The 18,520-nt window shown below is 33.4% G+C and overlaps 1 protein-coding gene across 3 annotated transcripts in view; it reads right to left on the bottom strand.

The window, feature by feature from the left end:
- The window catches only part of LOC118180844 (immunomodulatory peroxidase-like), a 109,173-nt gene that overhangs the window by 50,004 nt on the left and 40,649 nt on the right, over positions 1–18,520 (bottom strand). For all 3 annotated transcript variants that reach the window (XM_035349900.2, XM_035349897.2, XM_035349898.2), the window contains exons 2-5: positions 8,483–8,631; positions 7,909–8,015; positions 1,715–1,822; positions 1,477–1,612 (exon numbers count right to left, since the gene is read on the bottom strand). In XM_035349900.2, coding sequence (XP_035205791.1) covers positions 1,477–1,612; positions 1,715–1,822; positions 7,909–8,015; positions 8,483–8,607 — 476 coding nt within the window. In that variant the 5' untranslated portion in view covers positions 8,608–8,631. The remainder of the gene's footprint in view (positions 1–1,476; positions 1,613–1,714; positions 1,823–7,908; positions 8,016–8,482; positions 8,632–18,520) is intronic.

Raw genomic sequence — 18,520 nt, 5'->3', positions numbered from 1 at the left:
ACTAATAAACTGAGCTTCGACGTTCAATGAGAAATGAATTCATTGATGTATATTATTTATAACCAAACAACAGAATCACGCATTTTATATATCTAAATATAAAATATCTTATGTAGACATCACATGAATTCCTCGTACGACCTATTAAATTATACACAATTTTTGCTGCACTTCAGTTAAACACGTTTCCTCAAATTTAATTAGATGTATATTCTATAAATTCAGTTCTCGCTTCACTGCAAGACAAAAATATATTTAAAAAAAAATTATAAGATACAGAAAAACTTGAAAAATAAATACAGTTAAAAACAGTTAATAAAAACAATTTTTACAATTAAAATTAGAGTTTCTACGCAGAAGCAAGCAATTCATCCAGCGGGTAAGAATACACAATTTTCGGTACACAATGCTGAAAGTTAACTTTACATCACACTGAGCAGAATGACAATGAAGGTGGTGCACCGGCTGACGTAATTCACTATCTTACTAGGAGTTTCAAATGTAAACAAATAACGGTGTCTTTAGCGCTACTTAAACTATTAAATTATCGCTAATTCTACAACTATTGCATGCAGATTAACTAAAGACATAAAAACCTTAACCGAACATTTGAACAACCTAATTCAACCACTTTTAAAGAAAAAATATTTAATTTACCACCATATAAGAATACAAAACCTGAGCTTCCTGAGCCCTGTATATATATATATATATATATATATATACGTTTGGTGCGGCTGATTGCAACGAAAAAAGAGAGGTGCACAATTACATGTTTTAGCAGTCCCATGTACAAAATTTCTATGTTCTACGGCTAATTGGTTTTGAGTTACGCTAGATGCTTACGTGTACGTGGACGTACGTACGTACGTACAGACGGGACACAAACTCTCTTCTGAATCCATTTTAAATACATTTAACAATCCATTTTGGATAAAAGATTCCTTTATTCTGTCCGTAGATACAGATATCATGCAAAAAATCATTCAGACAGATTCGAGAGTAGTATAAGTAACATAATGAAGTGCTGGCAAGCAATAAACTTAATTCGATGTATTTTAAGCATTGCAAATCATTTAAAATTCAACTGCAGAGTAAAATATGCAAATGGCGCTACAACGGTTCCATTTAAAACCATTCGTGATGAAAATTAATTAAGTACGTCTAATGAATTACATCTCAGCTTTAGAACTAGACAATACACCTTTTTCTGCAGCACAAAGGTAAAAGAATAGCCGCTTGTAAATTCTGCTCCTAGATAGTAAAGGAAACGATTTTTATGTTTTTGATTAAATGCTTTTTATTATTCTACACTTTAAAGGAAATTATACTTTCAAATTTTAATTTTGAAATTTTTCTCTATGAATGTGCGTCCTATTAGCATATGTCACAAGTTTCTGTGAAAATAAGTTCATATTTCTTTGTCAGCACGAAATTTACAAAGAAAAATACTAATTCATTTGAAAATATAATTACCAACGCTTGAATTTTCTTTTGATGTGTTCTAGTATAAAAGCACAATCTTGTATTTGAAGGGAGACATCAGGCTTCGAACCATTTCTTAATAAATTTTGCCATTCATCAAACGAAGACATGTTATACGAAGGTTCATCTGAAATTAATAATTTAGACTGTGTCAAATATTGTGTGTTATAATCAATAATATTTGCTGCTATAGTTAAGAAAAGTAATTTGATAAAAACGTGTATTATACGTTTTTGATGTACATAATCTAATATCTTTTTCTCTTCCAACAGTAGCGACTTCGCTTTTCCCCATTCCTGTAGAAACTGTTTTCTCTCTTTCTCACTTCCATTAAAACCTGTGAAAGAAATTGATAAAGTCAGAAAACGAAGTTGAAAACGAATTTTCATTTAAACACTTTGTTTTGCTAATTTCCAATTCATAAAACAGAGTGCTTACGTAATTGCAAATTAATTAAATAGTTGCACTAACAGTTAAACAGTTTTGTCTAGTTTGTAATCGATTACAGTATTACAAACACTAATTTCATTATAAAATGTTCTGCCCTTTCGTGCAGCATAAAAAAATCTGATGTGTACGCAACATGACTTCCTTGTACGGAATATTAAATTGTACGCATTTTTTCTTGCATTTCATTTAAACTTATTGGATTGAATTAAATCTACTTCGTCGATAGCGCATAAACAATAGAATAAATGCATTCTTTAAAATTTACTATATTTGTTTACCATAGCGATGCTCTGGCGTTCACTTCACAATTCACTTAACAGCGTTATATTTTACTCATTTTATAACTAGGAATGCAAACAATTTATATCATCTGAAGAATTATCTAATATTTGCCATATGTTCTATTCAAATGCTATAATAAATCTAAAACGATGTATAAAAGAAATTAAGCAAACAACAACAAGAAAACAAAAAAGAAACAGTTTTTCATAGACGATTCAGTATTTCTCATTCAATTAAATTCAATTTTCACTTCGCGACAAGGCAAAACTATCTGTATTGAAAATTATGAAGTAAATCTTAAACACTTATTTCCTCGAATAAATTCCAGAATGGAGCAAGCATGATTTAATTCTCAATAACAAAAGAAGGCGTTATCTTTTTTGTTGCGAAGCTTAGTTTCTCTAGATTGGCAACAAATCCGCTATTTTGCCAAGTTTGAAATATAAACAAACATGGCCGCCATCGCAAAACTAATTAGGCTTAGCCGCTCTTAAACACCTTTTAAATTACTGGTAATTCTATTGCATGCAGATTTACTAAAGGCATAAAAACTTTAACCGGAAGATAAGAACAACATAATTCAATCATTTTAAAGCAAAAAAAATGCACTATTTAGAAATATATAAGAGTAAAGAAGAGATCACTGAGCCGGGTAATAGAGTGGATCAAAATACGAGGTGCACATCTACACGTTATAGCAGTCCTGTACACAAAATTTTAATGTTCTGAGGCTACTCGTTTTTGAGTTATGCCAGATACGTACATACGTACGTACGTAATGTCCGTGCTTACGTCTACGTACGCGCTGACGCCACGAAAAATTCTCTTTAGAATTCATTTTAAATCAGTTTTTATATTTATTTGGGGGGGAAAGAGTCTTTTATTCCGTCTTTACGTACAGATGTCAGAATGCACAAAACTATAACTCAGAATGCACAAAATTTATATCATTTAAAGAAAAGAATTATCTAATCGTTGCCACATGTTCTATTCAAATACTGTAATAAAGCTAGAATGATGTATAAAAGAAATTAAGCAAACAAAACAATAAAGAAACAGTTTTTCACAGACAATTGAGTATTACTCATTCAATTAATTCAATTCTCACTTCGCGAGAAGGCAAAAATACATAAAAACTCAAAATATCTATATTAAAAATTACGAAGTAAATCTTAAATACTTATTTCATCGAAAACAATCCAGAAAGGATTAAGCATGATTTAATTGGCAATAATAAATGAAGGCGTTATCTTTGTTGTTGCGAAGCTAAGTTTCCCTAGATTGGCAACAAATCCACTAGCCTGCTGTTTCAAATGTAAACAATCAATGGCCGCCGTAAAAAAAAAAAAAAAGCTTAGCGGCACTTAAACAACTTTAAAATTGTTGATAATTCTAAAAGTATTGCACCCAGATTTACGAAAGTCATAAAAACCTTAATCGGAAGATAAAAACAACACAATTCAATCATTTTTAAGCAAAAAATATACAATTTACAAACATATAAGAGTAAAGAAACTGAGATCACTGAGCCGGGTAACAGAGTGGATATATATATAAATATTTATATACGTTTGGTGCGGCCGATTGCAACCAAAATACGAGGTGCACATCTACATGTTATAGCAGTCCTATATACAAAATTTCAACATTCTGAGGCTACTCGTTTTTGAGTTATGCGAGATACGTACGTACGTACATTCGTTCGTACAGACAGCACGAAAAATTCTCTTCAGAATTCATTTTAAAGCAGTTTTATATATTTTTTTTTTTTTGGAGGAAACGGGTCTTTTATTCTGTCCTTACGAACAGATGTCACGCAAAAACTTCGTTAACATTCGATAGCGATCAAAATGGATATTTTCTTTGAAATATGATGCCTGAAACTTGTCGCGATTACGATACTTCCTTTTTACCTCGTACAAGGAAGTAAAAAATCTATATCAGCGCATGGAAAAAAATAAGACAATTATGAGTAACTACAGAATCAGATCAAAAGCGCCATTTCTTCATAGGGGACACAAGAAGTTTAAATGCTATTAAAAAGTATGTTAATATAAAATGGATTAAGTAATAACAATATAAAAGGAAGTAGATACTTACAGTGCCTCAAGAATAGTCTATATTCAGAGATTTAATTTCCAGAGAATGGAATTTATCAAAATGATTGTATCCTAGATGTGTACATGAAATGGCGCATCGTTGATTGTATAATTCATTTGTTATTATAAAATAGTATCTTTTTCACGTTCTTTTTCATAGTTCCCTAGTTTAATGCTAATTGCATCCTAGAAATCTGAATACGAAGGTATATAGAGTTTTCGTATTTTATCTGTGTGACAATTAAATCTGTAAATGCTGCCGAAATAAGCTCGGCTCGTGAAATAATATTTGACTTCATTTGTATTAGATATATTTGTACTAAAACTGGTGGAATTAAATCTGAGAGACGTCTCGTTATTTCCAGACGACATTCTTTAGAGTGCAAATCCCAAGAAATCCCGCATACTTTAATACACATAGGTATAAAATAATACTTGTTTAGACAAACAAAAATAGACAGATAAAACAACCTGAATGTTAGCTGTTTGAATAGAAAGAATGAGAGGGGGAAAATTTCGATTATGAAACGATTCCCTGATAGTATTTGGAGTTAATCTTGACATTTTTTTGGCACTCTCCTTATTTTTAACTTGCCATTATAAGAAAAACCAGCAACAATCATGAATCCCTTAGAAAAACTTTCTTTCAATTCTTTCAACCATGTACTTAATTTTTTTTCTCCCCTTTTATGATAATAAATGGCTCTTTTTTTTTACAATCATTTAAATACACCCATGCTTCATCTATTGTGACAATTGTTTTCTATTTTTCTCATATAGAATTCTGCAGCGTGTCCTGCGTTGAGCGATATGCTTTGGAAGAAGACGATGCACATAGCGTTTTTTCGCTTTCTAAGATTTAAATCAACGTTTATCATTTAGTTTACAGTGGCCACCGACCATTTTAATGATTTTGCAACTGTCCTTTGACTAGGGGGATTTTTTTTAACATTAAACAACGTACCTTTGCACTAGTCGAAGATGTCCGATTTTTCCTTAGATACTTGTTTGGAATTTTTGTCGCTTAGATATCACAAAACCATGACTCTCACATCGTTTTTTGATAACGGAGTATGCATATTTCTCTTCTGAAAGAGCGTAAATGTAGCCTTCGAACCACTGCTTTGTTAATTTCGCCATTTTGAATAAAAACAACACTTTCAAGGCACAGACGATAATTTTGACTTTTAAAAACATAGTACAATTGCAATTACTTCTTTTTCAGCAAACGATGTTTTATTACCGCTTACCAAAATCGTCTAAAAAATGTGCGAACAGCCTCTGTAAAACTCTTTTTTTCTTATGCAAAAGCACGCATAAAAAATTATCCCTAAAAACTACAAGTAAAATGTAATTTTTGTAACTTTGTTATAAGGGCACAAATTTGTTTCGTTCTACCCCTATTTTTTTTTTTTTTTTTTTTTTTTTTTTTTTTTTTTTTACTTTTTAGAAGGCAGTAATTCAGCAAGCAGAATACAGAATTCGGATTTAAACGAAGAGAAACAGCAAACGCTACATAGGATTAAAATTTTTGAATTAACCAGCACGTTCACAGTTTGAAGGTCCACAAGTAGCCGAATCAAAAGACCGCTGAAGACAATGCTAAAGCGTGCCTGTACATTTTTTTTACGAAGACATCTTATCCTTAAGCAAATAGCTGTCAGATGTGTCCGCAAAAAGCATCGTGGACGAAAACGTAGCCGAAAAAATCTTACAAGCGGAAAATGTTGTAGTACAAATCATTGTGGGAGAAAGCAAAGGAAAGAGAAAACATCGCGTGGGAAATAACATCGTCGTGGCAAATAAAGAGGTTCAAAAACATCGCATTTTTAAAATACTGTTGCAGAAAATGTCGCGGTAAAAATCATCGCGTGGCGATAATGTCTCAAACATGTGTTTTTCAGGGTTTAAAAATTATAAATGCGTATTTGCATAATGATTTGATAGCAAAAGAAGGAATGTCGAATAATTTTATCTGTACATTCCATATTTTTGGATTAATTAATAGTTATTTCCTAAAAAGCAAGACTAGCATTCAAAAAATGAAGTAGAAAATTATTAATACATATAGTTGTTGATATAATTTTAAATTTACGTATGTCCATTTTGATAATTTTTAGACTGAATTTTTCATACAAATCTATCAATACACATTTGTAAAAGAAATTAATTAAATAACTTCTATTATTAAGACACAATAACACGCCGAATAAATACTAATTCAGAAGACAAACAACAAAAATCAGCGTTATATTTACAAAATTTCCACAGTGTATACAAAATTTCCAATTTTGCAAATATAACGCTGATTTTTGTTTGTTTGTCTTCTGAATTAGTAACTTCTATTAATAATTAATCATAAATTTAAAATTCTATTAACTGCTATACATAGCTTTTATTTTCTACTCCTTTCAGTTTCATAAGACTTAAATTCCCTTCTTGCACTTGGTTACTAATTAATCCAAAAATGTGAAATATAGAGGGAAAATATTCCTCATTTCTTACTGAGCTCGCCCAGCAGCTGAGTAGTAAAGTCGTTGAACACTAGTAGTTAGGTCCGAGATTGGAATCCCGCGAAAGGGACGGACGATTTTGTGGACGGACTTTGTCTGTGTGGACGGACTTTGTGGACGGACTTTGTTTGTGCAGACTTTTGTCTGCACGGACGATTTTGTGGTTTTTCCCCATGTGTAACGTGTATACGAGCCAGTTTCCCTTAGAAAGACTTCCATGAAGTCATCCTTTCCCTTAGGCAGATAGATCTCTAAGCTATACCGTAATCATATAAACCAAATCAAACCTCACTAAGCTCACACATCATTAAAAGAATATACATTTACAAATTTTAAGGCTTGAAAAATACATGCCTGTGTTATTATTTGCTAGTGCTTTATTCTTTGTCGCGATATTATCTGTGATGATATTTTAAAATTGCGATGTTTTTGAATGGCTTTATTTTTCGAAGCCGATTTTTTAGAACGATGTTTTCTCTTTGCTTTCTTTTCTCCTGCTATGTATTCCACACTGTGGAGAGAAATTTGATGGAAGTCACCCAATCAACTTAATATATTTAATTACGTTTACTTTTTAATTACTTTAATCACTTTTACTTACTCCAGAAATCAAAAAGTGATCAAAGCTGGAGGTAGACATACGGGTCATTGGCGATAATCTGTAATAGTTTGGCCACTCAGTATATATTTCTCTCATACTTTTATCAATCTCAAACATCTTTCTATTTATTTCATCTGAATAATGAAGAAGCATCTAATTAAAATGCAATGAAAGACTGAAATTCAGAAGATACTCAGTGCCGAATTTGTTGCTGACACAACTAGTAAACAGTAGTCTAAGTAAGGTGAGCTTCGTAAAACTTCTCAGATGTTCAGTATTTTAGTTAAACTGTTCTTCTGATTCAGCTATGAAAATTTATAAATTTACGCAAATTTGTTGCTGACAAAGATACTAAATTCTGTTATATATGCATTATAAATAACTAAATATCTGCAAGACAATTTACTATGAATGTTGCAACAGAGGAAAGTTTACTTTGATTATATACTTACAAAAAAGTAATTATAGTATAACTCACTATATATATCATAGACGATTTCCGATGTAATTCCATCTGTTTCGTCTATTTTATTTGAAATCACATAATGCAACGCCATTATCATTGTAATGCTCAGTAGTAACCATCTGAAAAATGTAAAAATGTAATAACATGTTTAGAATTCATTGCTTATTTTATCAAAATCATTCGATATTGAAAATTTTTTCAATGATTTTTAAAACAGTCTCTATCAAATGTTAAGATGCGTTTAAAAATGTTTCAGTATATTTAAAGGGGAAAGTCAGCATATCAGTCAGCATTCAGTTGCAGCTTACTGATTGCGTATCTCATCATAAAACGTTGTGTTGTTTATCGAATGGATTAAAAGTTGTTTAAAGAATAATTTTTAATACTTTTACATTTCAGAACAAAATTCTAATCCAAAAGGAGCTAAGCTAACTTTTATCCCCTTTCTAGGTTTGAAGATATGGAAAGTATTCAAATATGATACAAATATATAAACATAAGAAAAACTGTCACACTTGAAAAATGAAATGCTGAAACTTGAAAATAGAAGTACTTAAAAAGTATAAATAAAAAAATTCATACTCACAGCAAGAGCATATATCGTATTATTTTTTCGGATGTCAACGTTGGGAGAACCTTTTTCAGCTTTTGGTAATATGTTAATTCGTCGTTTTTCCGTATCAATGGCTGACACAATTCCAAAGACTCCATCTCCAAAGCAAATATATTCCCTTGCTAAAAATGATGAATGTTATAGGAATTATTAATTATTTATACCAGATATGCAAATATACCTGTCGTCGAAATTTTATCTTTGTAAAAATGCTGAAAAATAGGTCTGTGTGGACTTATATATAATATCCAAAATTTAATCTAGGTCATTTCACATTTGGTCTTATCTGTACTGTATCAGACTTACAGAAATACTCTAACTGAAATCAGTTGTTATACAGAGGCTGTTCGCGCAATTTTTAGACGATTTTGGTAAACGGTAATAAAAAATCGTTTGCTGTAAAAGAGGTACTTGCAATTGTACTATGTTTTTAAAAGTCAAAATTATCGTCTGTGGCTTGAAAGTTTTGTTTTTATTCAAAATAGCGAATTTAACAAATCAGTGGTTCGAAGGCTACATTTACGCTCTTTCCGAAGAGAAATATGCATACTCCGTTATCCAAAAACGACGTGAGAGTCATGGTTTTGCTATATCTAAAGCGTCGATAGGTAATATCATCAACAAGAAAGAAAAAAAAAACCGTCAAATTGGAGCCTCAAATGAGACAAAAATTCCAAACAAGTATCCAGAGAAAAAACAGACATGTTCGACTATTGCAAAGGGACGTTGTTTAATGTTAAAAGAAAAGACCCCTAGTCAAAGGACAGTTGCAAAATCATTAAAATGCTCGGTGTCCACTGTAAACAAAATTATAAACGTTGATTTGGAATCTTAAGAAAGAGAAAAAACGCAATGTGCATCGTCGCTTCCAAAGCATATCGTTCCACGCAGGACAGGCTGCAGAATTCTATATGAGAAACACTTATCCAAAGAAAAATGGAAAACAATTGTCACAATAGGTGAAGCATGGGTGTATTTAAATGATTGTAACATAAAAGAGCCATTTATTATCATAAAAGGGGAGAAAAAAATTTAAGTACATAGTTCAAAGAATCGAAAGAAAGTTTTTCTAAGGGATTCATGATTATTGCTGGTTTTCTTATAATGGCAAGTTAAATATAAAGCAAGTGCAAAAAAATTTCAAGATTAACTCCAAATACTATCAGGAACATATTTTATCGCCAATTTTTCTGAATGAAATACCATCGCTTTACCCACAGTGCCATTAATCTATGAGACTCCATCAGAGCACAGCTAGCAGTCACACATCAAATTTCACTGTAAATTTCCTAAAAGAAATGGAACAAAAAACTGGTATCAAGGCCATACACTTGTAGGGTTTATATTTATTTTAACTAACACACTTCACTGATATCCCTACTAGTCACGTATGGATTTTTGTGCTTTCGGACTTTTAAAAACTGTATTATCAAAAACGTTGTCCCAAAACCCTAGCATGATTCTGGAAAGCTGTTCGTGAGGAATGGGATAGAATACCTCTTCTAATACTTCAAAAGGCATTATTATCCTGGAAATCGCGGTGTCGAAAGATAGTTCAGAATAAGGGGTGGCAAATAGAACATTTAAAACACAAGAATTTTATGTAATTTAGTTTTGTGAATACAATATACATCGTCTAAAATTGTGTGAACAGCCTCTGTATCGGAAACTCATATGGTGGAATAAATGAATTTAAAGACTATACGTGTTGCGTGCGTACAGCTTCCTAAGAGATTGAATGCACAAGGTCTGATGAAAAGTAATAAAATTTATGCTTATCACAAGAAATAAAACAAAATGCTGAAATTTTTCCACAGAGATATTTGTACAATATCACAATATCACACAGTAGTTATATTTTAAACTAGTAAAACACTAGATAGAACGCAATCCAAAGCGCCGAGAAAGCTAATCCGATTTCACCACGAATTCGCTACAATCAGTAGCAATAACTAAGTAAACAACTGAACTGAGATGTTTCTATCTGGCCTTTTAAAGCTTTTTAATCGGGCAGAAGAATATTCTGGTAATTTCCGTCTTCTCGAGATTTCTGGAAAGCAAAAGGGTAGAATTACGGTCACAGCTAAGCGCGTGCTCCTGTATATTTAATCTTTCGGCGTAGCTTTCTCTCAGAACTTGTCAGGCGTTGCGTTGCACGGGAAAATAAAACAATTTTAATTACAGTACTACTAAAAGTAGCTAACTAAGTACAAAATCTGTAACACTGCCCCCTTTCCAGGGATTGCACGTCCTGAGCAGCACAATCCCTAGACAAAAAGCCAAATTTACAACTAAAGCATCACTGCAATAATAAACATTACATTACAAAAACAAACAACACAAACAATAATTGCAATGAGTAACTTAGAACAAATCAGATGTTATCAAATATTGAATGCAAATCAAATCAAATACGAATTTAGAAACAAAAAGGACCATGGTCTTATAATATTTACAATTATATACACTACGTGCTATGGCCATAGTAAGTAGCTAACCTGTCGTAATGCACGACTTAAGCCTAGAGTACTAGAGCCTAGATTCTAGAGCCTAGAACTCTAAGCCTAGGGTTCGATGACTTACGGATCCGAACCACGACGTCATTCAGCCTGTTTAGAACTGTGCATGGACCATCCCAAGGTGATTGCAGTTTAGGACAGACTCCTTTCCGTCGAGTCGGATTCCACAACCACACTTTGTCTCCTTCGTTAAATCGATTGTCTAGTAGCTCTGGTGTCGTATCGGGTCTTTATCTTCTCTGTCGCCAAGTTGACTCGCTCTCGTGCAAAATTGTGCATCACTTCAAACCGGGCATGGAGGCGCATCCGGAGGGCGACCAAACTAGGGATCACAAGACAGACGAAGGTTACGACCGATTAGCATCTGGGATAGATAAAAGTCGGTAGTCTCGTGTTTCTCTTCGACCCTAGTATGATTTCGGAAGCTTTCTGAGCAGGGTATTTTAGACAAGGAGTCAGCGTTTTCAGGTCAGGATCTCTTCTGATGATGGATAGTTATATCCTCTGATGTTGAAAGCAGTTTGTTGTTTTTGGAGTCCAAGGAAAAATTGTATTGTCTTAAAAAGTTCATTCCGTGTATGCAAGGATCTGTAATATCTGCCACATATGCCGTATGATAGAAAGCAGCACTTCCAAACGTGATGTTCACGTTTAACTTTCTAACACAAGGAGATCACACACGACACTTTCACACAAGGAGATCGACACGACACAAGGAGATCACAAGGAGATCGACACGATTCTTTCACACACGACGTAGATGGGATATCTATGTCGATTTTATCACCAGATGTATTCTGGAGGGTAACACAGGATGGCGTCCAAATGAGTTTATCTTTAAAATGTTGAGCTAAATTTTTCCGAATGATGGTAACATTAACTCCTGTGTCAACGACCATATTTCAAGGAACTCCATCGATATGCCCATTTTGGATAGTTCATTGCTGTTGCCATTCACTTCAGAAATCTTCAGCGCTTTAACATTAGAGTTACGGCAACGGTGATTTTTATCGTATCTCCATTTTAATTGGACATAACCTTTTTCATTCTTTATTTATAAATTTGATAGTTTTGACTTTTTCTAAACACTTACGAACATTACAGGATATTTTTTTTGCCCATTTTATATAATTTATTTTCACCAATATTATTGTTTATATCTAGAATTACGGCTATCGGCCATTTTGACCGTATCCAGAAAATTATACATTTTCGTTATTTTTAACACTGTTTTAAGCCATTTCCAGTTTACTGCTAAATAAACAAGTGCATTTTTGGTAAGAAAGGTTGTATATTTCACAGAAATGAATGGGGAGGGGAATAAAAACATCCGCTTGGAAATGCTCTCCACGTGTCTTCCCGTTTCCCTTGTGTTAGAAAGGTTATTTTTCGGTAGACACAACTGTACTTCATTCGGACAGTTTTGTTCTTCTGGCCTGTTTATAATGTCGCATAGACGGGCTGATAGAAAATATCTAACGAAAGAAGAAGATGCTGAAAGGTTTTGAAAGTCTTTCTGATAATTATCGCGCTTCAGAAACTGAACCTGCTGGAAGAATTTCATACCGAAACTATATCCAATTTATTCGACGAGAACCGAATTGCTGTTATTGAAACAAATGAATCTAATTCATCTGATGGACAACCTGTTCACGAAACAGGAAACAAAAGTAAAAATTTATATTACTTTATCTTCTACTATTATAGTTTCCGGAAGTGAAATCAACGACAGTAGTTGAGCTCGAGAAAGTAGAGAAAGGCAACAAAACAGAACTCGAGAACAAAGAAAGTAAGGAAATTCAAAACGATGAAAAAACAGCGAATGATGACTCAGTTCAGAAAATAGGAAATATTTCAAAAAGTGTTACAGCGTGACGTCCTCAGCAGGGTATCCTGCGAGAAGTAGCTGGGCCACCTTAGTTAGCAAGGGAAAACATAATTGATGATAACTCAAGTAGTGCATGTAAGTAGTGCTGACAACGGACAATTTTTTTTACTCCGCTGAAATTAGTAAAAGAAATGAGCAGTTCACGGATAAGCTGCGTTGGCACAGTAAATCGTTCAAAAGGAGAAGTGCCTTATACTAGGGATGAGCTTTCTTCAGGAAAATATGTAGAGTTCGTGCTTTGGACCAGATGACCACAAAATACTCAATGAAGTCCTCATCCAGACATTGGCTAGTTCAAGTGGCTTTTCTTGATTTGGCCACGATAAATGCATAGATAATTTACACGGAAGCAACTGAATAACATTTCATCCAAAGTTCACAAGCTTCTTGTATCTGATGAAAATAGAATTTATACTTGCAACAGCCCTTCCCGTAAGCTTAAACAGGTAAATGCATGCCGATGTAACAAAATTTAAATGCTTGTGAATACCGTAAAAATATATATGTGGAACCTGTACAGGTAAAATTAAAAAAATTAGTAATGTAAGTGCTAATATGTGAAATTTTTAATATATTTATTCCATATTGAAAACTTTTATGAGTCAATTTATTAAATGGTAAGAAGTCTAAAGATATCTAGAGTGATTTCTTTTTCTTTTAGCTCTTTGCTATATCAAATTATACTTCGATTAATATATTTACTCTATTTTATTTTTCTCTTTGTTGCATTCAGTTATCTTTTGTTTGCATGTATTTATAAATTTATTACTGTAAAATTACATCTGTAACGTTATAAATCTTCTGGAACTACATGAGTTAGGATCATTTTGTCAAAGGATATCAAATTTCAGTTTCTTCCCAGAACTCTTTCAAGCACTACGAAAACAATTTTAGGACCACAGTGAAACCAATTAAGTCGAACTACAGATGTTCAGCGACCTAACTACTTGCCCACTGGTGGGTTGTAAATAAAAGGAAAAGATCCACAAAGACTTAGCCGTGGTAACCCTTTTCTGCTTAGGTGGCTTTAGATAAGAATTCCATAATGGCTCTAAATAATAATTCCATAAAATGTTAATACAGAAGAAACGTGCAGCCGAAAAATCACTAGAAAGCATCTTATAATCCGTGTTTGAATAATTGTATGATTTAGAGGTTTTATTCGTGACTCAGAAACTTAAAATTTTTATAGGAAAGAAGTTATAAAATAAGAGAGGTAATAAAATATAGGCTCATAAAAAACTGCATGAGTGTCTTACGTGACTGACCTTCAGCTAATAAGTTTCTACTATACAAACAGCATGTAAATCATATTCTAACTTTTTTGCATTTTCAAGGCTTTCTTGAGACACAACTGCTCGTAAAATGGAACCAGTTTTTTCTTACTGAGACATTCTGAAAAACATTTTTTTCCTGCATTCATATCTCCTTCATTCTTTGAATTTACATGTAGATAGTCTTACCATAGCTAATCAACAAAGCTACAATTAATTAATAGCAATGTAACTGATTTAATCCTAAATTACAATGTAAAATCAAATATAAGCAATTCAACTACACAAAACATTTGCAATGCCATTTTAAATCGTGTTCATATAATATAAATCAACTATATTTAATTACAGTACAGTGTTGCTGTAATTATGAATAGTACGTATACAACGTAACTGTATTTAAAATTAATCAAAATTGTAATTTTAAGTTTTATAATTATAATCGCATTATATTTGCAACTATACAATTAAAACTTCAGTTATAATTACATTGTAAGTTGCAATTACAGTGCATAATAATTTAATTTCATTATTATTAAATCTGCAATATAGATCATAGTTATCATTAAACTGCATGTACATTAATCAGCATTCCAGTAACTATGATCAAATATATTAATTTTTACATTTTAATATACCTTGAGGGAAGTGCAATATTTTTACTTATGACGTAAAATAATGTTCTAACGGAAATAAAATGGAGAAGCACGATCATGGTCGGAAACTAACAGAGGAGATGGCAGGAAATATTCTAGAAACAGGCCCTCGACAAGAATAGTCAATGAGCGAAATTTAAGATAATTTTTCACGCTTCCCATGTATATCAGGATTACACAGAATGCTGTCATTCGACTAAGCATAAATTCCTTAAACCATCTTATATGCGCACTCAAGTATAGCGAATTCTCTGAATGCTACCATTCACAGGCATAATAATAAAAATAAATCTTTAATTCATCTTTAAAATTTAAGCTCCTGTTTTCGACGGAATTAAACTGGTAATTCACGCAATTATTTTGAAGTTCAAGCTAAGACTGATGTTAAAACTGCGGTTGATTGGTTGCAGTTAACGGCATTTAGGATTGCAACATAGCTGCAAACGAATATAAATTATGGTTCAGCAGTGGTCGAACCGAAAAGAAAATTCTGAATAGTGGTAGTTCGATTCTGGTTTCGAATGCTGGCGGGAAAACTGGATGTTGGTTGTCTTCGCGGTATCGCTGTATGTAACATGAACACAAACCAGTTTCCCTTAGAATGTCCTGCACGGAGTCATTGCTCTCGTTAGATTCTTTGCCTCATTCACTTAACCCTTTCCGACACGCTACATTCTAAAGTTCGAGTTTTGATTAAAAAAAAAAGGTGGGCAGTCTAATTAGGCCTAGAGAAGTACACAAATAAAATTTTGTGAAGATAGCACTTATCTCTTAATTCTGTTGGTGGGCACACTGATTGAATAGAGCTTCGAAAGGAGTGCTGAAACGAGCATTGTGTGTCAATAAACTGACCGATGAGATGCGGAGAAACAAAGAATACAGACACTCAGTTGTCCTAGATTATCGGTGAGCCCGGTCTGGGCACACATAGGATTCGCCGTTTGATTTTAGGCAAGATTTCAAAGTAAAAATTTAAAACTAACATAGAATAAGGAGATTAGCATACAGCCAAAAAATAACATAGAAATTTATTTTCAGACAATTCTTTTTATACCCTAAAAAAAATCTGGAAGATTTCTTTAAAAAATGAGGGTTCTAAAAAAACTAAACATGGCTAAAATATATGGACTCGTTTGTGTTGAGCTGCCATCTAATATAAATAAAGAAGGTCCAGAGTAACCTATAAATCCGTTTTCATTCAATTTTTCTGTGCGTACAGAAGGAAATTTTCAGGTGTGTTCAGATCGGCACACTGTGCCGCAAAGGCTTAAACGAACAATCAGCTCATACTCTTGCTTAACAAATTTGCATGCGTTTAAGCGAAATACTTCTGCAAGCCGCTCATAGCCTAGATTTACTCTATGCAAGATTACAAATAAGCAGTGTATTTAATAAAGGCCTAATACATAGTTATTTAATGTTTATCTTAATTTTCTAACAGTTAATTTTGAGTTAAAATTACTTGTCTTGCCTTAATTTCAGCTTAAAACTTCCGGCCAGAAAGTATTTTCAGAATCGCGTTTGAATGCAAATGAGGAGAAGTAGTATTTAACTGTGAAGTTCTGCTGACTTCGTTAGAGAGCCTTAGAGATTCTGATCAGCGCGAGTTAGCCTTTGGAGTACTCTCTCCCAAGCTATTATTACGCTCGGTTGTACTTTACGCTCTTGATAGCTTCCCCGTTAGTTAGCATTAAGGGGCCAACTCTATAAGAATTTTGATAGCTTTGGCTATATCTTTTTAGTTAAAGTTAGTTAAGCCTTATTTCTTAGTTTCTGAGCTCAAGCCCGAGTGGAGGCTTTATTGTAAACTCCAAGCAGGAGTCATCCGTTAAACTTTATTTGGAATAATAAAGGATAATTAACCCTTCTCTAGTCTCTATTCTCTGTCTACTAAACTAAAGCGATTATTCGCTTACCTGTTCTTAAGGTTCCTCAACTTTAGCTGTAGATTAACCTCTTCGTCGTCCGTAACGCGTCTACAGCGTTCAAGTGAAACTTCCGCAGGGCGGTCGTAACACGCCTCAAGCGTTCTTCTGCATTTTAAATCTTTTAAACGTTTAAAACGCTTTCTAAATGTTTACTTGTTTGAGTTTTTATTTTTGTTTGTTAATACCTCCTAGAGGGAGCACTAATCAGTTTCTAATTGAATTTTCCTCGAGTTTTATAAATATTCGCGCCATTTTACATAAGGTACAAGACAGTGAGAGATAGCTTCAACGTGTACTCAGTAGAAAAAGAGAAAAAATGAGGTTGTGAATTGGAAAGACAAGAAGGATATACGTTTGATGAGTACAGTCCATAATAACTCGATGATTGAAGTTGGAACGCGGAAAGGACCAATAATTGTAAGAGATTGCAATAACGAAATGGGAGGAGTGGACCTCCTGGATCAGATGTTATCAAATTTTCCTGCTGTTAGAAATAAGCAGAGGTATTATTATTTTCCCATTATGCTTTATTTCCTTATAATTTTGTCGTGTCTGTTCCTCTGGCTGTGGTGGAGCAATATGGTTAGATTATTATGGGCCTTCTCGATGGGGGACCAGCCCTCAGAGTCCCAGTGACGGGGACTGGCATAGTAAGGTAGGGCACCCCTTTGAATTACCGGAAACGAAGGAGTGGTGCCCCGAGGCAAAGGCGTCAGTAATCATTTTCTTCAGCACAAGCGACATTCTTCTTCGTCCTGCTGAGGCTACGCTAAAGCCGGGCAGGGACTGTGAGGCCTGTGCCGCCACTGAGGGGTCTTACGTGACCCGGATATCTAACCTCGCTAAAGGATGCATCTTTCTCCAGGTCGAGGGTTCACTGACATTCATCCACTACGAAAGTCATGTATAGAAAGTTAAGATGTACAGAGAAACCAACATTACACGCTACGAAACACAGACGGCCGCTGGGGGAAAATTTTCGCGGACAGGAGACGACGGCGAAAGGGTTAAAACACAGGAATCTTACAAAGTAATAAAACAAGTAAGAATTAAAATTGAATAAAGGGGTAAAGATAAATAAAATTTTAAAAAACTATTAAATCAATAATAAATAATTAAAAACATATAAAATACTGGAACTCATCTTATCTGGGGCTCAAGCTGGAATAATAATTTCACTCAAAGCGAACGAGAAAAGATCCTACAAATCACATTATAAGAAAAATTCAATAAGCAGAGGTAAAAGATGCAAATACTATCGTAGTCAAACGATAACTGCTTGCGCTAAAATGTTATGTGCTTTTGTATAGCAAATGTCTTCAAGATAAGAAGTTTAACTGACTTTCGTTTTCGCTACATTTTGTATCTTCAATAAAATTGAATATTTTTTCCCTGTTACATTTCCCCCTCTTAACTAAGCTCTAATACTTCAGAAAAAATATTTCTTTTTCATTTCCTTCATGTGAAAGGTAGAAGTGCTTATAATGTCCTCTTTCTTGAATAATAGTTTTAATTAGTTTTAGAGTTTTCTTTATTTCTTTGGATAAAATCCCATCTTGTGAAATCTTCAAGAATTTTCTCATAGCCGGGTTCTCTAGCTGTTAGCTAAGCATCGATACAAACATTTAGAAACACACACACACATACATATATATATATATGTGTGTGTGTGTGTGTGTGTGTGTGTGTGTGATGTACCAGCTTTTGTCCAGAATAAATAGATTGGTGAAGAATCATAAATGTAGT

Source organism: Stegodyphus dumicola, chromosome 6 (genome assembly GCF_044657685.1).
Source record: "Stegodyphus dumicola isolate Sdum_Otavi_A_Nest chromosome 6, ASM4465768v1".
Lineage (NCBI taxonomy): Eukaryota > Metazoa > Arthropoda > Arachnida > Araneae > Eresidae > Stegodyphus > Stegodyphus dumicola.
This window is presented reverse-complemented; position numbering and strand designations above follow the sequence as displayed.